This window comes from Pimephales promelas, chromosome 4 (assembly GCF_988280905.1).
Source record: "Pimephales promelas chromosome 4, fPimPro1.hap1.1, whole genome shotgun sequence".
NCBI classification, from domain to species: Eukaryota; Metazoa; Chordata; class Actinopteri; order Cypriniformes; family Leuciscidae; genus Pimephales; species Pimephales promelas.
This window is the reverse complement of record NC_142772.1, coordinates 6,421,736-6,444,349: the sequence shown is the minus strand read 5'-3', so window position 1 is coordinate 6,444,349 and position 22,614 is coordinate 6,421,736. Positions and strand designations below refer to the sequence as shown.

The following is a 22,614-nucleotide window of genomic DNA, read 5'->3' as shown; positions in this document are numbered from 1 at the left end:
TGTTTCTACCCCCACATATCAAGTGGTTCTTTGCCGATACTGCAAATAGCACAGAAAACTCATTTCACAGTGAGCGAGCTCAATGCAAATGAACATGAAGAGATAGCACAAAATCCTCCCATGGAGCTTCTGCTATGAATTTGGAATATATGGGATATACTGAATAAATGGTTCTGGTCACACTATGTATTTGACCGAGATAAAGTGTTTATCCAAATGTAATGAAACACAGGTGGTGGGGAATCAGTTTGCAATGCCCACCTTCAGCAATTGACTGGATATGTGGACATCCTCTGAACTGAGTAGATTTTTTCTTATTTTGGTTTAGACGTGGGCCAAACCAGTTCTAAACTGAAATAATGAATATTTATCAAGTCCTGACAGAAAAAAATGTTGTTTTTTTAAAGCGGAGTGTCTGAAAAATATTCTGGGGCCATGAAAATGTTGTGAATGTGATCAAAACTGCTGGCGCTGACTGGCAACCTTGGCAAGAAAGAGTTCTAACAAATCTTCTAACTAGCTGTGTAGTTCATGGCGAGTCTACAATCCAGATCTGATACTGTCAATCTTTTATTTTCGTTTAGGATTTCAGTGTGTGACGAGGACAAATTCCGCCACAACGAATTCATCGGCGAAACCCGAATCCCCCTGAAGAAACTCAAACCCAACCAGACCAAGAGCTTCAGCAACTGTTTGGAGAAACAGCTTCCTGTGAGTAACACACTTCAACTCTGTCCAACGAATCAGCGTGAAGACGGAAGTAGCTCAGTTGTGCTAATCATCAATGTGGTTGTCTGTGATTGATGAAGAAAATGAGGGAAGTTTGAAAGCTGCATAAAGAGATTCTGATACCTAATTGATTAGGACGTTCAAAGTGACTCTCATTAAAATCAACATCCTAATTAGAAATCAATTATCATTGAAGCAACATCCTCACATCCATCAACCATCTGTGACGAACATGACAGGCTTACAAACACCAGCACAATGTGATAAAGCTGCTCCCTGTCGGAGGAAAACTAACAACCATAGACATATTGTATCGCCTGACTAAGAGCACCTCGATTCAAAACCTGGCACAACCTCGAGGGAATGCGTTTTTGTTTCACTGACAACCATGACCCATAAGGCACATGTCTGTTCGTATACCTGGGTCATACATTTTATCTGAAAGGCACTCGAGTCACAAACTAAACCCAGCTCAGCAGGAAGTCTTTCGTCTTCGCCGTGCCTTAAGGCGCACAGCTCTGCTAGGATCAGCACAAAACACTGCTTTATATGTTCTGGCAGGAGACGGAAGCAAAACGTTGAGGAAAGCAATTCAATACACTTCATTGTAGACATGTCTTCATTTAAGGGTGGTGGTTGTAGGTTTGAAGGCATCTCAAAGGGCTCCATGGGTTGACAGGAAGAGCAGGTATTGGGTGGAGTTCAAGAGTTAAAAAACAAAAAAAACTAGACATTTTCAGTAGCTGAACTGAATCAAAGTTGAATTGATGGAATTGTTTGCTTTTATTACTATTTTTACACAGATCTCTGAAATGCTTGATTTTGATTGGTCAATCTCAACATTTTAAGATCTGTTATTCCCCAACAAAGGCTTCTTTCGTGTCTCTGAATCACTCTGCTGTGTTTTTTTAATGCGTTTATGATAACAACCAGCTGGATTTACATTGTCCTCTACTTATCATACATATATCCTCTACTTGAGCCATATCAGATGAGCAAGAATGCTGTTGTTCTGAATTTGGCTGTAGTAGACGGTGAAAAGTTGCTTTTATATAACAGTTTAATTAACGGTTCATATTTTAGACACAATATTGCCACTTACTTATGAAAATAGTTCCAAACAAAGTCAAAGCAGAACTAGTCTCAGCCTCAGACGTCACGCCCACGGAACGTTGGCTAAACGTCTGATGCATATGGTACACTTAACTGGAAACACTTCAGGAATGTCGAAGTCGTCATCTGATTGGTTGAATTTTATCGGATTTCCGGGGGGCGTCAGTGTCGCGTTTATTTTCGGTCCGCCGGGAAAAAAGCGCAGATTTGTGATTGCGGAAAAAAAAACTGTTGTGTTTATATGAGTGACCTATGTGAGTTACAATGAGCATTAATCAAGATCAGCTAAACGTAGTTGTATGTCCCCTCCTATCTATTATTGAAGATCAACGCGGAGCGTTGTTAACGAGCGCCTCCGGTAACTGCTGCTGACTGCTGACTGACTTGTTGCACGCCGGTCTGTTGTTGTGGGGACATTTACACGCCCCGAAACGTGACGCTGAATGAAACGAACTGTAATTGGTTGTTTGACATGTCGGTCAAACGGCCTTATGGGCGGGCCTTGGCCAAAGAAAGCTGCTATGAATTCCAGACCTTCAGCCGTCAGTCTGAAGGTCTGGCTACGCGAGACTAAAGCAGAACTGACTAATACACGTATCCAAGCAACACAATGTAGTGCTGTTTTGTTCCTCAATTAACCTGTTTTTAACTAATCAGTTGAATGAATGAAAAAAAATGAAAAATTTATTTAAATTGACCTGTTTACAATGTACCAGTTTACATGCAATCCATAAACTCTCAATGCAAGACTTTTAAAGAAAAATTGTATGGTTATTTACCATTGGTGACATCTAACCGTAAGCAGACTATTCTTTTTGTTTTATGAGTTGTGATGTTATATAAATCATTAAAAACTCGAGAGTATGCCAAAATGGCAGTGGGAAACCTGTACAGACTCATTCTCCTCTAATGTTTGCGGTTTCTAAGACTGTACCACTGCTCCTTCAGCTGCACGAGATGAGAACACATTTGATCCTTTCTCGGGTCAAGAAAGATATATTTCCTCCTCCCCTACAGCTAAACACTTGCTCTGGTTGAATGTGCTTGAATCTGCAGAAACCATGCTTTCCTGTTACATATCACAAATCACACAGCTCTGCTAGGATCTCCACTGCTATATATGTTCTAGCTGCTCTAAAAAACAGGTTAAACTGAAAGAATGCAGGTTAAATAGCGAAATCGAGGTAATGAGCAAAAATATTGCTGTCTATTGGTTTGTTATTCAGCTGTTTATGACCTAAAAAGGAATATAAGGTTTTACACGTTTGTGACCCACACATCAGCTTACTAAGCATAATCAGTTTACGAATGTGCATGTAAACACACCCAATGGCTCGCTCATTTGTCACCACTTTCTAGTGTATATATGTAACCTGCAGAAAATCCAAAAATTCCCACCAATAATGCACAGACTGACAGCAAAGCCCCTTTCGAGGAAAGTCAGTTTACTCGGTGGCCACATTTACAATGCCTCGGGCATCCAAGACCAAGTCCTATTTACTTAAAGAGCCCCTATCATGGATTTTTGAAAATGACTGTTCATGTAGTGTGGACTGTAGCTCTAAGGGAATGAAAACACCCTGCAAATATTTATACTTGAAAGTGCACCGTATATAAAGTTATTGTCTTTCAAAAGTGAGAGTCGACTCTGAGTCTATGAAATGAATTGTTTTTGAAACGAGTCATTAGCTGTTTCGTCGTGACGTAGATACAAAACATTAGCTCATTGGCTGCTCCCAACAACTGCACGTGCAGACGGGAGTGTAAACTTGAAGTCTAGAACACATTCAATTACTTCAGCTGAATCGCATCATGTCGAGAAGACGCAGTTCAGCCACTTTCATTGCCCAGGGACGAGCATGTGAAGGAATCGGTGGTTAGAGTTCATATTTGCAACGATACCACAACAGTATAGCCCGAACCTTGTGTTCTCATCATTTTAATGATGAATCGCAAGCCGGTTGTTCCTGAAGGAGGGCTCAGTATCCAGTGTATATGGATCAGGTTCGTCCTCCTCCGAATCACAATCTGTAAGTATTATTAATAATGTTTGCTGTTATGTTTTCTGTAGCATGCACAATATAGTTATATTGTGTTGTGTGTGTTGTGTACACTCCGCGGCCCCGCGCAGCTTCTAAGCGGGGTAAAGTTAGTTTTGTTTTTGATATTCACCATTCACTGAAAAATGGCAATTACCTCCTAAATGACTTAGCCAAATATGACTTTGCTCTATATAATAAGCACTGCCCCTCAAAAGCCGCCGCAATGTGAGTTTCGCGGGGATAGCTCGCTCTTGACGGACACGCGAGTAAGGGACCGTGTGGAAAGTGCACTTTTTCTGACGCGTTTGTTCATACACTGTATACAATTTTCAACACTTGACAAGCTATAATCCTGGTTATGGGCGTTCCGTTGCCGACAGTCTCTGCCTACGGTTTACCAATAACAACTGACTGGGTGATTTGACCAATCGCCGCAGATTCGCGTCACTCAAAGGAGGTGTTTGGGAAAATGAATCGTCGAACGAATCATTTGGGAGTCGTTGAGCAAATCAGGTAAAAATAAATGCATATTATAAGACAAATAAAGTGTTTTTTATCCTTGCATGCACCTTAAACTGTATTTGCGAACTCCCAAAACAAAAATAGGAACATTTCGAATGCTATGATAGGGGTTCTTTAATCAGCAAGTAGTGTTAAAAAAACTTATTTTTCAGACTAGACCTGCCAATATGCATTTGTAATGGAGGCCAGCTAGTGAGAGCTGGGCAGGTAAATCTCACTCCCCTGATCTCAAGAGGCGCACTTGCGACTAATGCTAGACTGCTGTCTTTAGCTTCCTTGTTGCCGGTTCCATGCTGGAGACGCCGGTTCAAGTCTCACTCGGAGCGGGGCAAGTAGGACCGGAGGGGTTACACACGTGTGGTCATAATGTGAGGCCAGGACGCATCTTAGAACACTTGACCGTTTCCATTGCAACCAGAGATTCTGATGGTTGCTGCAGTGATGCGATGACTTTACCAATCGGCAATTGGCTGTTATTTAGAAGGCGGGACTTATTCCGGCTTATTGCACATTGCACTTTCTCCCATTGATAATGAAATGAGTGCACCGTCTTTTTATATCTAAAGCATTTGTTGAGAGTTTGTCCCGGAACGCTCGCAAACAGACAATCAGTCACAAACAGAAAAAAAAAAATCTCTAGGACACCATTTAGCCAATCAAATTAAAGGACTGGAATTGTAACTGTTATATAGTGACAGACATTCTCCAAATGTCTGGGTAGATTTTTTGCAAGTTAGTTTTCAGCTAGCCTCTGTGACCAGTAAAGGTGATAATGCAAGCACCACCTATTGTGCTAATTCTTTTAATTAAAAATATGACAGGAATGAAATATACCTCAAAACCCTGAAAATGTGAGACTTTCCAAGTTTTTATAAAGTTGACCTGTAAGATCAGGACAAAGACTGGGGAAAAAAGATTTGGTGTATTCACACCAAGTCCGCTAGTTCACTTGCTTTGGTCCGGACCAAATAAAATGTTGATTTTTGTTTGTCTGGTGTGGTCCGCTTTCACACTGCCCTTTTTGAAAGTGACCCAAAATGTGTAAACAAAACCACATGTGTGCTAAGGTCATCCAGGTAAGGTTGTTTGGTACGCACCCGAATGGGATTGCTGTATTCACACCTGCCCAAAAGATCTGCACCAAGGGGGAAAACAAACTTGTGTTTGATTCAATCAAACCAAACAAGACGGGTTTTAATTCACCCTTAGCCACAAAGACTGTGTTGGGATCTGCTCTTATAAACCTGAGAACAGTACGAGCATTGTTTGTTGTGTGAAGACACTCTGTAATGTGTATGAGAGTAAGTGTGTGTGTGAGTCTGTGATCTCCAGTGGGGACGGAAATGAGACAGCAGTGTGTGGGGGAAGAGCAGAGACGCCTCCTCCACAGCTAATTAACTTTATGCTTGATGGCTTTGGTGAGTCCACAAAGATCTGAGAGAGAGAGAGTAGATTTCCCTCACATTCAACAGTTGCGATGATCCCGCCTCTGATTCTGCTCTGTCATAAAGTGTCTAGACAAGAAAACACTGGAAGGAAGAGAGTGGTGCATGAAACTAATTGAGCAAATGAATAAATTATCTACTGGGACACAACACTTGTGTTTTAGTAGAATGTTCTGTCTATTTTTAAGTTGATGAATAAAGCCGGGTTTAGACTACTGTGCCCGTAATCATAAAGAATCTTAAAGCAAAGAGTAGCTCCTAGTGACAAAATTCTAAGAAAATTCTTAGAAATGTGGGCGTTCACTAGTAAAGAAAAAAGTAATTCAGAGAGTATCTTAACCCTTAAAAGAGGTCTTAAGGTCAAAATTGTTAGGAGTATGGACGAGGACTTTTAAGAGGCTTAAGTGTTTCTTTAGCAGAGGAGAAAATGGCAGAAAGATGAAGAGGGGGAAGAAATGTGTTGCTGATAATGGATGACAGTGAGTTAATAAGACGCTATAGATCGACACCCGGCCCGAATTTTCCTTTAAGGATGGCCTTGTGTTCATTCACGAACTGGGCTAACAGTAAACACTGTTCCAGTCCTTCTTGGTGTTGACTCCATGTTTGTTGTATTAAAACCAACATTTAAACCACCACTTAAATAGACATGCCAGCAATCAGTGCAATTGGACAGAGTGGGACTATTTTTATCATTCTAAGCCAATCAAATACCTTAGGAAATTAACAGCATGGTAAATTAAAAAAAAGGATTTATATACAAATATATAATGTGTGTGTGGAGAGAGAACGGTAAAATAGGAAAAATTATGCATGTAATTTAAAAGTGAAGGCTTAGCCCCTTGACGCCTGTATTTATTTACAATTATATTAAAAAAAATGTATTATGTGTATTTCTGGCTCCAAGCTGATGCTAAATTATGTTGAGATGGTTAATTTGTCTATATCATATAGAATAGATATAAATTTAGGTATGATGCAAATTAGCGACAACAGGCATTCAAGGTAAATCTTTTTACAAAATGGTAAAATTAAGAAAACACACTTCCCCATCTCAGGTATGTAGATTTTATTCATGTCACAAAGTTGTTAGACCTTACACTTTAATTGACAAATTAATGAATCTTGACAACAGCAACAAACAAAATGTTCTCGTACTCTCCTAACATTGACAGTAGTTTCACTCTGTTGTTTCACAACTTTTTCCTTGTTTCTCCAGTGCATAAGTTATATATTCTTATAGTGTTTTATCCTAACATGCTATTTTTTGTGTGAAAAATTATAGTTATTATAGCCAAATCCAGCCGTTATGGACGAATGTCGCGAATTCGCTACAAACCGAAATCTACAAAGAATGTAAAAAATACTCTGAAACTCTGAAGAGGCTGTAGTCTGAGCTTGGCTTAAAGCAATCAGATTCATAGAATTGCAAAATGAATGCTAGATTTTATGTTTAAGTTAATACTTTGTTTGTATTATGTAGTCTACGTCCATCTTTTTTATAGTTCTTAGAAGCTGGACTGACTGTTTTCTATTTGTGTGTTGACACAGATTGACAAGACAGATGACAAGTCTCTGGAGGAGCGAGGGCGCATCATGATCTCTCTGAAGTACAGCTCTCAGAAGTCTGGCTTAGTGGTTGGCATCATCCGCTGTGCCCATCTCGCTGCCATGGATGCCAATGGCTTCTCTGACCCCTATGTTAAAACGTAAGCCATATCGCTCTCTATCATCTTTTCACTGTTCTGTATGCTGAAATTTCACTTGTAAAACTAGTTTTTTTCTGCACCAAAAGCACAACACAACTGTTCATGTGCAGAGGTAGTAAAATAATCAGAATGATTTAGTGAAAACGTATGTTTTGTGGAACAGAAGATCCGTGCAGAGTATGTAAATTACAGATATCAAAAGAAATGCAGCTTCCTGTTTCTGGATTTAGTGATGCTAGTCGACTCAAATCTGTGGTATAACAAGTAGACACGACGTTTTCATGCATTGAAGTCAGAATACATTAATGTTTTTCTCAAACTTACAAATAATGTGCAAGTGATGTTCCTGACCTAGATATACCACAGTACCCTGATGATTATTATGAGTTTAATAATATGACTCTTCTATCTTCCCAACCTTTTTTATCGTTCTTTCACAGTTAAAAGTCGTGATTAAGTTCGGTTGTTAAATGATTTTGAGATGTGGCCAGTTTAAGAAGTCCAGCATAGGCTGAAGCATTTAAGAAGTCCAGCATACAGTACGCCGCCAGGTTTCTTTCCTGGAATAAAACTCAAGACTACAATTGAGGCGTTTCAGGGAGTTCAGAAACAGTGCGCACTGATATAGAGAATAACTGCAGACCTTTTTCATGCGCAAACAGCAACATTACACATTAAAGAAAGTCAAATGTGTAAAATAGCATAATAAGACCCCCTTAAAAAAGTGGAAGGTTAAAAAGTTGTAAAGCGTTCAACCTGTGCTCAGATGAATAAATAAGAACAATAAAAATACATTTAAAAAATAGGGTGAATTTTGATTGTTGTATTTAAAGGAGTAGATCACTTTAAAAAAAAAAACTTTTGCTGATAATTTACTCACCCCTATGTCATCCAAGATGTCCACGTCTTTCTTTCTTCAGTCGAAAACGAAATTAAGGTTTTTGATTTTCTCCATATAATGGACTTCATTGGGAACCAAACGGTTCAAGGTCCAAATGAGAGTTTCAGTGCAGCTTCAAAGGGCTTTAAATTACACCACACAGTGAATAGGGCCCTTCGAATCATGACTCGAAAAAAGATTTGTTCATTTTGAAGTTTGAGTCCCAAACGCTCATCACAGAACAGAGCAAGGCGAGCATTTGTGCTTATAAAACTTAAACTTTTTTATTTATTTATTTATTTATTTTAAATCAGCGATCGTTTCGCTTGATAAGACCCTTATTCATCGTCTGGTGTAATTTAAAGCCCTTTGAAGCTGCACTGAAACTCTCATTGGTGTTTGGTTCCCATTGAAGTCCATTATATGGAGAAAACATTAATTTCTTTTCGACTGAAGAACATCTTGGATGACATGGGGGTGAGTAAATTATCATCAAAAGTGAAAAAGTTAGTTTTTTAAAAGTGAACTGCTCCTTTAAGGTGCTGATGTGTAACCAAAATTTTGAAGGTTTGAATCCCACATGAGTGAGCTTTTAAACAAGGCACTCAACCTCAAAAATCAAATTAGCATTAAGGCGCTGTGGATAAAAGTGTTTGCTAAGTAATTACTGACTATGTATATGTATGTGCACAGGTATGCTTGTAAGTAAACCTTTAGCCCGTCTATTCATTCATGGCAAACGCAAGCATTTATATCAACGGTTGATACCAGTGCAGTCAAAAGCTAAGGATTTTGTCTTTGATATGGAGAAATGCAAATCTTTGTATTTTGAGAACTGGAATGTGTTGGTTTAAATGAAGCGATGATCTCTGCTTCAGCACACAGAAGGGATTTGAGCTCTCAACTCCCCTCACTTCCTGAATCCAACCATTTATTGGGGGATTACAGCAGTCGGGGACTATGTTTTTGTTTCTTACATGTGCAACCATTGGTCAATTTCAACAGCTTGATTCTGTCTCTACAAAAAGCTTTGAATACGAAATGATTCCTTTGTTGTTTCTGCTCGTGCAAATCTTGTGTATTTGTGTCATTATTTCGTCTCCGTCTGCTATTTTTTCTGCTGTTTTTCCCGTCTATGCATAAAGCAGTTTTTCCGGATTGATAGCAGATGATGTTGTTCACCTTTTTGGGAAGGAAACGAGTTTTATGGAATACTTGGAGTGTTCATTTTTACATAGAGAAGAGAACTGCGGATTCATTTATTCAGAGGAAAAGGTGAAATTGTTGACTATAGAGACAGTGTAAAAGGAGCAAATGTCAGGAGCTCCAGGAAAACTGTTCCAATGAGAGTGAAGCAAGCCTTTCACAAGTTTTACATTTACCAACATGATAAAGATGTATTTCAGTTTTTTACTCCTGTTTAACAGATCCCTAGATGATAAAATAAATGAGAGGGAATTTGTATCATTGCTTTTACATTATAAGGACACAGGCTGTGATTATTAGGCAGCTGAGATCACGGCCTGGATCTTCTTTAATCAGTCTATTAGCTGTCTGCTTATTTGGTGGTCTTTGGTAAAGAGCAAGGGACCCTCATTAAGAAGACTCACAGGGATAGAGACAGAAAGAGACATTTAATGACCCCGAAGTCAGAGGGCTTTTTTTTAAAGCGAATCTTTCATTTATGTAGGAAAGCTCCTAGAGCAAATTGTGGAGATATCCTGCAATGAACCTTGTGGATCCTTTCATGGCTTTTTCATTCAGCTCTCCAAATTGTATATAAAAGAGCTGCAACGCCCTCTGGTGGTCATGTTGACTTGTTGCATATGACAACACCATTCTGCATGTTTTCACGTTTCAAATGTGTGCCTGTTTTGCTGCCTGTGCATCATAAGTAAGCCTGTGCCAAATTAACTTAACTTAACCCAAAGTGAAAGACATGATCACACTAAATGCATCTTTCTTTCACTATCCCCAATGTGTTTTAGGTATCTCAAGCCAGATGAGAACAAAAAATCAAAGCACAAGACAACGGTCAAAAAGAAGACCCTCAACCCCGAATTCAATGAAGTAAGATTAACCTGACCAGTGCCTGATTGTCTAATGCACAGTTGTGTTTGTAATTGCTAATTTCATTCATCTATGACAGGAGTTTTTCTATGAGATCAAGTACGCTGACCTCAGCAAAAAGACCCTGGAGGTGACCGTTTGGGACTATGACATCGGCAAATCCAACGATTTCATTGGTAGGACCTATTTACTGGACAAGTCTTGTTAAACTTAAATTCTTTCATGATATTAATTTTATGCTATATTTGTATTTTTTTTTTTATTTCACGGTTTGTGGTGAATAATTGCATGTTACTGCCAAAGGCTCAGCAGTAAAGATTTTTTCTGCTTGTCTGGTCAGGCCAGAAGTTTCTACTTGCTCTGCCCTAATTTATAAATGTATTTTTTTTTTATCAACTTAAACTTATATTTCTAATTTGAAATGTCTTATTGTAAATGTATTAATTTTTACATTTACGTTTCATTAAAAATGTATTGCACACAAATAATTTCTTCATAAAATATATATTTTACTTGATAGCTGAAAAGCACATAGTTATTATAAATATTCAGTAAAGTTCAAGATGGCAATAAATTATTTTGCTAAACATTACCGCTGATAAATGTTGACATACAAGGAAAAACATGATTGGTTTGTGATTTTCAACCCATTCGTACTGATCACAAGCCTTCTAGTTCTGCTATTCACCTGACAAGTGGACCATCTGAATTAGTAAGCAGGTGTGTGCATGATCAAATCCCTTTTTGCACCCTTGAAGGGCACGGCATTTGTAGGAGCGTTCTGAATAAAAGTGATTGACCGAATCCCTTCACGAAGAGCCCTTCCACAAGTCCGTTAGCGAAGCGAACATGCACCGGTAACTTCAAAGAAGTCTTTTTATCGCTCATGGTCATGTGAACCAGGGTGGTGAGTCTTTGCGATTCATTTTATGGCGACAGAGTTCAAGTTAACAAATAAACAGGATCATTGACTGATCTCATGAAGTAGCGTGTGTATGACACGCCAATTCGTATTTCCATTTTTGGCGTGCTATCAAGATGCATAATCACCTTTCAGCGTGTTTATGAACGCCGTTGACTTAACGTTATATAAATATATGACTTACCTCAACCCCGTCCCTAAACCTAACCGTCACTGGGGTTAATGGCATTTATGACTGTTCCCTTACCATCCTAGGTAAAAAAAAGATATGACTTACCTCAACCCCATCCCTAAACTTAACCGTCACTGGGGTTAATGGCATTTATGACTGTTCCCTTACCATCCTAGGTAAAAAAAAGATATGACTTACCTCAACCCCATCCCTAAACTTAACCATCACTGGGGTAAATGGCATTTATGACTGGAGATTTGACTGCGTGTACAGACACGCAGAATGACGCGGACGTTAATGGCGTAGACATATACGCATACACGCGGATAGCTCAAAATGCGTAGAGATGACACGCCACCTGACTCGAAAGTGGCGTATATGTTTACGCAAAAGTCATGATGTCATGTTGAGGATCCAAAAAAGAGAAGGCAAAGTTGAGAGCAGAGAGGGAACATATAAAGCATATTTTAAAAACTGTATTTATTTGCAACAATTATGTAAGTGAAAAGTGTGATAGGTGAAGGCCAAGTATGGAATTTGTCCTCTGAATTTAACCCATCGAAGTTAGTGCACACACATTAGGAGTAGTGAAGACACACACCAGGAGCAGTGAGCAGTCATTCACTGCGGCGCCCGGGGAGCGATTGAGGTTTAAGAGCCTTGCTCAAGGGCACCAGCTGGTATTGAGAATCGAACCTGCAACCTTCAGGTTACCAGTCTGATTCTGTAACCATTAGGCCCCAAAACAAGACAAGACAAAACTGCATATTGTTTACATTAGAACATGTGCTTTTTGACACCATGCTATGTTGTCATGATAATATTTCAGGTTAAAGGAGAACTCCGGCACAAAATGAACCTTTGGTCTAATAAAACATCGGTACCTTGTCGACCATTATCTGAGATTTGTTTTCAAGATAATCGAATGTAAAGAGTTTTATCTCTAAAACTGTTTAAGTGTTTAACGCTAGTATATGGGGCCATATAATAAGTAAAAAGAAATCGCTAGGTAATACAAAAAAGTAGACCCTCTTTATAAAGTATCTTCTTATTAAACGGTCTGTACACTTACAAAGTTCTCAAAGCTTTGTTTTGCATGTATGGACCCTCATTATGTTACTGTGTTAGTGTGGGGCTATTTTGAGGCTTGTTAGTGGTTTAAACTAGCGATTTCTTTTTACTTAGTCAATGCCCCCATATACTAGCATTATACACTAAACAGTTTTTAGAGATTAAACTCTTTACATTCGATTATCATGAAACAAATCTCAGACAACGGTTGACTAGGTACCGATGTTTTATTAGACCAAAGGTTCATTTTGCGCCAGAGTTCTCCTTTAAAGTAATGAAGACATTTTGTTGTCTTAAATTGCTTCTTTCACAAAGTGTGATCCAAACGGCTACATTAGACATGCAAGTGCGCTGCTCCATCCAAAGTACATCCATGAGTGCGTAGGGATGCTCACTTCCGATTGGAATTCGGAAGTGTGCTGGATTGGATGATTGGAATTCATAGTGCTAAGTTTGTCATCTGGCCTGAAACTTTCTCCTGTAGGTTATCCTTATAGTTGAGGCCCGAGTCCCACGGGAAACTTCAAGTCTTTGGTTCTTTTAATGAACTTTTTCACCTTTTCTCCAGGCGGAGTCTCTTTAGGCATAAATGCCAACGGCGAGAGGCTAAAACACTGGTTTGACTGCCTGAAAAACAAAGACAAGAAAATTGAGCGCTGGCACACGTTAACCAATGAACTTCCTGGTTCTGGGTACAATGACTGAAAGGCTCGCGAAGCCCCGTCCCGTCCCGTTCCTACCTGATGTGGATGTGAAGCCCAGCAGCCTGTGATGATGGATAGATCAACACTCCAGCAGTCCACTGATTTAGAGATGGGTGCCCGTATCTGATCCCAAGTAACACACCTGCTCTATCTCTTGTCCGTGTCCTGGTGTTGAGCTTGCAGTCTGATTGTGTGGCTTGATGTGGCTTTTGGGCTTATATAAGGGTCTTTAATCAACCTGTGTTTGTACAACCTCATTGAAAATGGAGAGATATTGTTCCCGCAGCCAACAAGAGATCAGTTCCTGTCTTCAAATACTTAACCACACTCTATTGCTCTCTTTCTCCATTTTCTTGGCTATCTTTGAGGTTTTATGTGTATTCAAGAATGCTGTTTACAGATGTTAACTCTCAGTAAATGTATTATTACGCATATGCATCATGGCAGCAAATGGGCTCTGAAAATACAATTTTCAAAACAGGGCAGAACTGCATATTGTTTACATCTAGAATACAGTCGAAACCCTTTCTGAGGCCAGGGCATATACATATACATAACATATTTTATTCTAAAGTCTGTAAATCAAAAAATGGACTTGACAAACTTTTACAAGTTACTATTGTTTTGAGAGTTATTAATAGCATGTTTATCTTATTCTTCCTTTGAGCATTTTAAAGACGACTTAATATATTTTTTTAAATGCCGTGTTAGTCACTTAACACGTTTCTTTTAATTTTGTGTATTTCATCAAGTTGTGTTATTTTGTGACATTAAATTATAACCAGTGTATTATTTGAACCTTTCTGTATTATTGCATATTTAGCATGCCGTTGGTGGGTTTTGCAGATATTATATTACTGTATGTTTGACAAAATGGTTTGTTTGTTTTTTTTTGTTTTTTTTTTGTTTTTCAAATTACCAGTAGAATTTTTTAGGGTTTTTTGTTTTGTTTCGTTTTTTTCAGTTTAAGGGAAACTCTACATTGGAGATCAGACTTCTATAGAAGTTTGTTTCAGCCACAGAATAAAACATTTTAAAAGGTAATTGCAACTTTTTAACTCACAATTCTGACTTTCTCGCAATTTCAATCCTGGAAAAAAAAAACTCTCAACTGTGAAATGAAGTCATTCTTTATCCTTTTTTTTTATATTCAGTGGCAAAAACAAGCTTCCATGGACTCCAGATGTTGGCCATTAGTTTAAAAACAATGAAACTCCTGTATACAGCCCCCTACGGTGTGTGTTCACCAACTGAGCAACCTTATCGTTCTCTGACGATGTTCATTGTGCACGCCACTCCTGTGACATTTTTGTTATCTTTTTGCTTTTGTACAAAAACTCAATGGCATAAATGCATGCAATGTTTTTGGGCTGTCATTAAAATAACTTTGCTTAATGTTTGATACTGCTGTTCTTCTCTGTAAAAAGACAGTTCCTGCTCTCGGATGCTACAAGAATGTCAGCCTTCCTTTTCAGACCGTTTTTGTACTTTTGAACGCTATCGCATTGCCCGTCAGGTTGCTCCATTGACTGGACATGTGACTGCATGTTACAAAAAATAAATCTTGTCTTGTTTTGATCATTTTTAACTCTCAGGCAATTGTTTGCATATTATAGTGGTTCTCTGATGAAGTCAATATATTCCTCCTCCTGGTTCACCTTAATCTTGCACCGAATGGCCGAATTATCGTGCCTTTTCTTTTGTAACGTGTGTTTTTGCACCGCTCACTTTACAAAGATTCCTAGATTGATATTAGCTTTTAATATGGAAACAATATGATACATATGGCATAAGTTGTATTCTTGTCTGTGTTACACTGTTTAAACATTGTCTTTTGGAAATATGCCTCTTAAAGACACACTATGGGTCTCCTTACACTGTGTGATCGTGCCGTGATGGCAGAGGTGGAGGATGCCTGTATAACTTCAGATTCTGGCATCTGGTAGTGCTAAACATTCAAACTAAAAAAAGAAACCGATTGGCTGTGTTTTCTCCCTTACTCACTGTACAACTTAAATTGCTCATGTATTCTTTGAATGTTTATTTAAACAATATTTATAAGATCTTAAACCCATTGTGGGTTAGTCAACAACTTAAAAAAATATCACGGACCACCTGAAAGCATCAAGAGTTTCTGTATAATGTCATTATCAAGTGCCGTCAGACACCAGAATCTGTATTTTACTTTCATTTTTTTGTCCAACTTCAAAGTATTATATCTAGAGTGTGTTTTTTACTATGGCAAATTATATTTGCTATTTACATGTTCAGAATTGGAAACCCATATCAAATAAACAACTGAAAATGAGTTCAACTCTTTTTGTCTTGGAGATTAATATCAAACTGGAAATAAACCTTGAAACTCAACATAGTATTGAATACAAACGAATAAACAACTAATGTTAGGAATGTTTTATTAACCGATTTTAGTTGTTCTAAAAACGTCTAAAACAAACATTTTTCCATCCTTGAAACAATGCTTTTAAAAATTGGAATTAATTATCTAAAAGAGCCAATGGCAATGAACTTTAACCTTTGAACCATTTGATAAGTACAGACAGCTGCTGTTCCTCACTGTTCTGTGGCCTGGTTGACCGGATAACTCAACAACTCCTCCAAGTGTTGTAAGCCTAGTCTCTGAGCATCATCTAGAGGCCTGTTGTTCAGCCTGTCTCTTTGCTGTTATTTCAGAGAAGATTGAAGTAGTATAATTTTTAATTATTAAAATACAAAGAGATAGAGGGTGTGTTCACACTTGGCATTTTTGGTTTGATTAAAACAAACCCTGGTGTGCACCAAACAAGCGGACAGTGAACTGAACTACAAGTGTGAACACACCCAGAGTGATGCTTTTATATCCTTACAGTACCAAGAGTGAAAGGTTTGGACACATCTGGCTTTCTCATGAACTAAAAAACCCTTTGATCGAAAGGCTTTTAATGTTTGGAGACTAAATAAATTGTACCTACTTTGGTACAAAAACGTACCAAATTTAAAATAATTTCATTTAATTTTCTTGAAATGAGTTGAACAGGAGCGTGAAAAGTCGTCAAAAGTGTCCAGCAAATATGGGAACTGCCTCAAGAGTAATGGAAAAGCATCCCAGCATGCACCTCATGAGACAATGAACAGTGTGCAGAGCTGTTATCAAGCCACATGGTGGCAACTTTACAGTCTGTCAAATATAAGATTGTTGGGCGATACCGATAACCGAAAAAGCCAAAAACCCATAATAATTTTTGAGAGCCTGATTACAAAAACAAAAGTCTGACCATTAAAAGGGCAAACAGGGCGCATCTGAAATGTCTCAGCGGACGGAAATAATCCCTTATTTACCGACTTAAATATATGCCAAATTTTCTTTTGGGCCGATAACATTAAAAATGAACATATATCAGCCGATACCGATATGGTGGCTGATATGTCACTTAGCATAGGTACTATATATATCCCTACTTACACAGCAATAATAATAAAAATGGTGTGTGCCCAAACCCTTGGCAGATAAACAATTGCTTCTAAATCCTTTGTGTCCTTACCTCAAGATCGGATCCATTGCTGATACAGAACTTCACCACTTCAGGTTGATTTGTGCACACCGCCTATTAAAGCAAATGAAGGAAGATGAGCCAATCTTAAATGCTCTTCATAGGAACAAAATTTTTTTAACATTTCTGAGAAACCCTCACCACATGTAAGGGAGTTCGGCCGTGAACATCAGAAACATTCAAACTGACTCCAGCCGTCTTAAACGCCTCCATCTGTTCTGTGTCTCCAAGGGATGCAAGACTGAAAAGCACAATCCACATTCAAGCACAATCCATAGAAGACTACAATTATTGATAGTTGAGCTATAACATATTCGGCACATCAGACTGATAATTTTATCAAGTGCCCTCTTTTGTAAAATGTAACTTTTGTATAAAAACATAAATCCCACTTACTAGCACATCTCAGCCCCAAGTTCCTCTGAGGATGTTTCCAAACATGCCCCTGCAGAAACTAATAACTTCACCACCTCCAGACTCCTATTGATTTAAAAGATGAATCAGTAAATGTGGATATGCAACAGGGTAGTATTAATAGTAAATTAATGGGGACTTGGGGCAAAAATGTCACTAAACAATCTATTGTCTACGGAAGCCCTGAACCGCAACCTAAAAAAAAAAAAAAAAGTCAGTAAAAAAAAAAAAATCTTAAAAAAAAAAAAAAAAATCTGTAAAAAAAAAAAATCTGTTAAAAAAAAAAAAAAAAATCTACCATTTCGAGATTAAAGTCGAAATGTTTCGAGATTAAAGTCGAAATGTTTCGAGATTAAAGTCGAAATGTTTCGAGATTAAAGTCGGAAAGTTTCGAGATTAAAGTCGGAATGTTTCGAGACTAAAGTCGAAATGTTTCGAGATTAAATTCGAAATGTTTCGAGATTAAAGTCGAAACATTGTGCATTCATAACAGTGCGCGTCCACTGGCTCAGAGCGCGCGCGTGTGTGTGTGAAGTTGAACTGCCATGGATAAACCCAAAATAGTAGCTTTTCGGTCTCCTTTGATGAAACAAAACACACACACCCACACAGTGTGTGAAACTCGCTATTGGCCATTATGAATGCCTGTGTGTGCGGCAATGTGAGACAATGGAAAGCACACACGCGCAGCTTCTACGCGATAGCGAGTTTCACACTGTGTATGTGTGTGTGTGTGTGTGTTTTGTTTCATCAAAGGAAATTCAACAGGTGCCAATCTACCAGCATTAGGCTACCATTATAGGACGTTATAAAATATACTGCGCCGGAATAGACTTTAGCCTATAGGAAAACCAACACGGAAAACACTTTTCAGACTGGATGGAGAAATCCAGCTTTATGAATGAATGAATGAATGAATAGGGCATTTATAGCGCTTTCATATATGCCTACACTCAAAGTGCTTTACAATCATATCACAGAATCTCTCCTCAACCATAAGTGGTTATTAAATCTTAGGAAATCACAGGATCCGGCCAAATGATTGGATACAGAATGATGCACTTAAAATGTATCCAGAGCGTATTTACGGGGAAGAGGAGACCGAACAGTTACTGTTGTGTTCTCGACCCAGATAGTGTTGACTAGACGAGCACGAAAACACCTCAGAAACACTGCCAGTAGCACGTGTGACGTGTGTAGAATTTTGTTGAAAGCCCAGATAAAAGTAAAAAGCTACTATTTTGTGTTTATCCATGGCAGTTCGACTTCACACACACACGCGCGCGCGCTCTGAGCCAGTGGACACGCACTGCACAATGTTTCGACTTTAATCTCGAAACATTTCGACTTTAATCTCGAAACATTTCGACTTTAATCTCGAAACATTCCGACTTTAATCTCGAAACATTTCGACTTTAATCTCGAAACAGATTTTTTTTTTTACAGATTTTTTTTTTTTTTTAAGATTTTTTTTTTTTACAGACTTTTTTTTTTTTTTTAGGTTGCGGTTCAGGGCTTCCGTAATTGTCTGTCAAGATTAAAGTGAAATTTAATGTTGAATAAAAAGTGTCATTTTCACATTTAGATCTGCACACTTGATATATGTGATATATATATATTCAATTTATGAATATATATACATGATATATATTCAAGTGTGTTTTGTTGTTTTTTTATGCATTGAGCATTAAAACCCATTATACATTAAAAAACAGATGTTTCTGTATAGCTTATGAATGCAATGACCAATCACAGGAGTTTAGATTAGTCAAAACTCAAAAGGCCGTTTTGATCACTGCACGCATTCAATTCACTGAATTCTGCACTCTCCTGTATTCTCTCATCTTAATCAACCAAGTGCCGATATTATGCAAGAGATTCGTTTTGTAGTGTGGACAGCTTCACTTACTGTTATGAGTTTTTACTGTAAGGAGTGCTTAAATTGACATGGACTGCTTCAGTGTTTTTTGTTCCCTTTCTATATATAATTTATTCCCAGACCCAGTTTGAATAAAAGCTTGTATTTCAAGCTAAAATAACCAATATGAAGCCTTGATTTTCGAATGCATAAAAAGCAATAAAGTAATCCGCAATAAACATTTTTGTCTGTGTAGCCAGAATATGACATGCCATTTCCCCAAACACAAAAACATTTTAATGTATTCTATTAGTCCATATTAATAATCATTCCCAGGGGTGCACATAACTGGTGCACAGGTGCGCATGCATGGTCAAAATAAACGATGCGCAACAGAAAACGTAGAGGGAAGCGCTTTGAGTACCAGCGTGTTTGGGGACAGGGTATTTTTCTCCATCTCTGGTAAGATAGTAATCATGATGATAAGTGTGTTTATTAATAATTAGGAGTGCAGGGGATCGCAATTGATCCATGATCCGTACAGACCAGGCTCCATGGTTTGACACGCATCATGTGATTCGAGGATTAACTGCTAAGTTTAACCGTAATAGAGTGAAAGTTTATCATTTGGACTTGTTTTGTCTTGCCAATTTACACATTAATATGATTTTAAACGCAGAAGAAGAGGTGAAAATCTGGACTTGTGCACTGTTATCTATGTGCGTGCAGGCAGAGAGAGAGTTATGCCATATCTCGGTTATGCCATAAGCGAACAGTTGAGAAAGAAACCGGATGTGTTTCAGTATGTTCGGTCTGTGCATGCGGTGTTAAAGTGACCACAACCTAATATTCCTGCTGTTTTCTGTGCCATTCATGTTAATAAAATAAAAAAAAAACATTATCATCATCTACCATGTTAAAGAGAAAAGAAAAAAGTGTGGGGAGCAGTTAGTAGGAAAGTAATGATGACAGTTTGAAGGATAAGTGTGTGTGTCACATAAAGTGTGAGGACCAATCAGCATCTCCAGGTGCTCCCTTGAGAACCAGACCAACAAGTTATGTGCAGCCCTGATTAATCAACAATAATGATTTTTATCATAAAATTGAAGTCCAACCATGTAATGTTCATGTTAAATTTTACAATTTATATAGGCAATTGTGGTGTAAATACATGAGCAGTATTAAAAAGTTTGTGTAAATAAACATTCCATGTCATATGCAGCTTCTGTTCCACCTTTGCAGTGTAAAGATGGCTTCTGTTGACGTTGATAAAATGTTTTTGTTATAGTATTATTCTGAGTATTGAAGTAATTGGCTAAACTTAAGTGTCTGACATAAAAGACAACATAGATGCATTAAATAAGGTCATTATAAAAATTGCCTGTACAGAGGTAAAAACACCCCTGTAAATCAATTCCAGGGGGCAAATATTGCTCCTTAATGGAAAAGTTGCAATGTATATCCAGTAAGAAGAACACAAATGTGATGAGTACTTGGCGTATATGGCATCTCGAAGTGGAGTAATTCCATCACGGTCAACGGCATTCACATCGGCTCCCTGCTGCAGCAAGAAGTGAACAGTCCTTTCATAGCCCTCTCCTGCTGCCACATGTAAAGGTGTCCGGCGGCGCTCATCACCACATGAGATATCCGCATCCTATAAGATAAGTAGGTGTACACAACTATTTAAAAATGAGTCTGTATTTCTCCACCCACTGTCAAAGTTTCTCTTTGTGAGCTTTGGTTAGAGGTGGTTGAAATGCAGCCTGCATGAAGAGGCTCTTGAGACTCCAGAGAGACAAAAGCAGCTTCAAATACCTGTTTGCTGGCTTTTTATAGCTGCCCTCCTTGTGCAATTAATTTATTTGACAGTGATAACTTCATTTAATAAGACTTTTTCTGACCGGGTTCTTCTGTCCTCTAAAGTTACTCACAAATCCTTTGACAGTTCGGGAATCTCTATTCAGTTCTCGCAAATGGTTGTTTTAAAAAATAAGTAGCTGTTTGGAATTAAAGTGCTGGACTCTTTCATTGTTCATACAAGATCATTCTTGACCAAATATTGATGCACCTTTTGGAAATAACATGACAACATTTATTTCCATCAAGAGGTGCATCAGTTTTTGGTCAAGATCTTATATTGACAATGCAAAGAGTCCAGCACTCTGTAAAGTCTCCTCCAGCACATCCCAAAGACTTTCAATGAATTTAAGGCCTGGACTCAGAGAAGCCAATTCATGTGTAAACGATTCATGCTCCCTCCAAACCATTCGTTCACAATTTGAGCCTGATGATGAATATGGACGTTGTCATCCTGGAATATGGCTATTGGCTATGATGGGTCTTCCTAAATGGTTGTTTAAGAAATTAAAAGCTGCACACTTCATCAATTAGGATTAGAAGAACTGTATAACGTATAACATGCTAGACGCATAATAATCACAACAATGATCCAATCAGACTATTTGTCCATGTAAATCCAAACAGTGACCTTTTTTGGCCAATGGCCATGAAGTCTATAAAGTGGCCAAAAGTGATGTCCAGCCTGGGAAAATTGACATTCTCAAACAGAGAATGTCTTAAACACTCTTATTATGCAAATTAGACCTAAACTAACTAAGACCTACCTGTTTCTCACTTTGTAGACAATCTACAAAGTACAACAGACTAGTAAATACATGACTGTTGTTGATATTTCCACAGTAAAGTTACCTCTCGAAGATGTTCCTCCAGGCCGAGATAATCGTCTTCTGCAGCTGAGGAGTTCAACAGATAAGGGAAAACAGCAAGCTGGCACGTTTTCATCTCCTAACGTTAGTTAAAAGAAGAGAGAGTTGTGTCCAGTTATTTGATGACGCAATCAAGCTTTTATTAACGGCTAAATGTCACCATGCATCTAACGTTAGTGATTCTAACTCTGACTTGCTAGCAACTTAATGATAAGTTATGATATATTATTTAATAATCATTAACTTAATTATTAAATTCAGCATACTAGCTAGCTCTTTTGTTCAATAACGAACTAGTGCTAACGTTACTTAGTCAATTTGAACACTAACCGTCCTGACGTTTTCCGTCCCAAGCCAGCCGAGGCCAAGAGAAGTTGCTATAGCAGCCCAATATCTGTGGGTTTCGACAGATATCCTTCGTCTTGAAAAACAAACCCCCATCATAAAAAGAAAATATGCCAATCACAATGGTTTAATGGTCAAAACAAGAGTTACTTCGATATAACTCGCGTGAGTGAATATAAGGGCGCTAAAATTAGCGCGTGAGGTCACGTGACACGTGTCTCGCATTGACATTTCTTTTACACATTTTCAAATTTGATAAGTATAACATGAAACAATAATTTTGTTGGGAAAGCAAAGATAAAAGAAAGACATAGCTACAATAAATTCCTTTAGCAGAGATA

General features: G+C 38.2%; 2 protein-coding genes across 3 annotated transcripts in view; one reads left to right on the top strand and one right to left on the bottom strand.

Moving 5' to 3' along the window:
* doc2b (double C2-like domains, beta) overlaps positions 1 to 15,693 on the top strand; it is a 253,043-nt gene extending 237,350 nt beyond the window's left edge. For both annotated transcript variants that reach the window (XM_039662029.2, XM_089129888.1), the window contains exons 13-17: positions 585 to 711; positions 7,403 to 7,560; positions 10,429 to 10,510; positions 10,590 to 10,686; positions 13,244 to 15,693. In XM_039662029.2, coding sequence (XP_039517963.2) covers positions 585 to 711; positions 7,403 to 7,560; positions 10,429 to 10,510; positions 10,590 to 10,686; positions 13,244 to 13,380 — 601 coding nt within the window. In that variant the 3' untranslated portion in view covers positions 13,381 to 15,693. The remainder of the gene's footprint in view (positions 1 to 584; positions 712 to 7,402; positions 7,561 to 10,428; positions 10,511 to 10,589; positions 10,687 to 13,243) is intronic.
* Positions 15,694 to 15,776: 83 nt separating this feature from the next.
* Positions 15,777 to 22,451, bottom strand: LOC120472348 (L-asparaginase). Its single transcript, XM_039662508.2, has 7 exons — positions 22,259 to 22,451; positions 21,912 to 22,007; positions 20,693 to 20,856; positions 17,324 to 17,407; positions 17,069 to 17,168; positions 16,919 to 16,981; positions 15,777 to 16,058 (listed from the first exon to the last, which is right to left on the bottom strand). The coding sequence occupies exons 1-7, from the start codon at positions 22,370 to 22,372 to the stop codon at positions 15,951 to 15,953; spliced, it is 729 nt and encodes a 242-aa protein (XP_039518442.1). The 5' UTR covers positions 22,373 to 22,451; the 3' UTR covers positions 15,777 to 15,950.
* Positions 22,452 to 22,614: the final 163 nt, after the last annotated feature.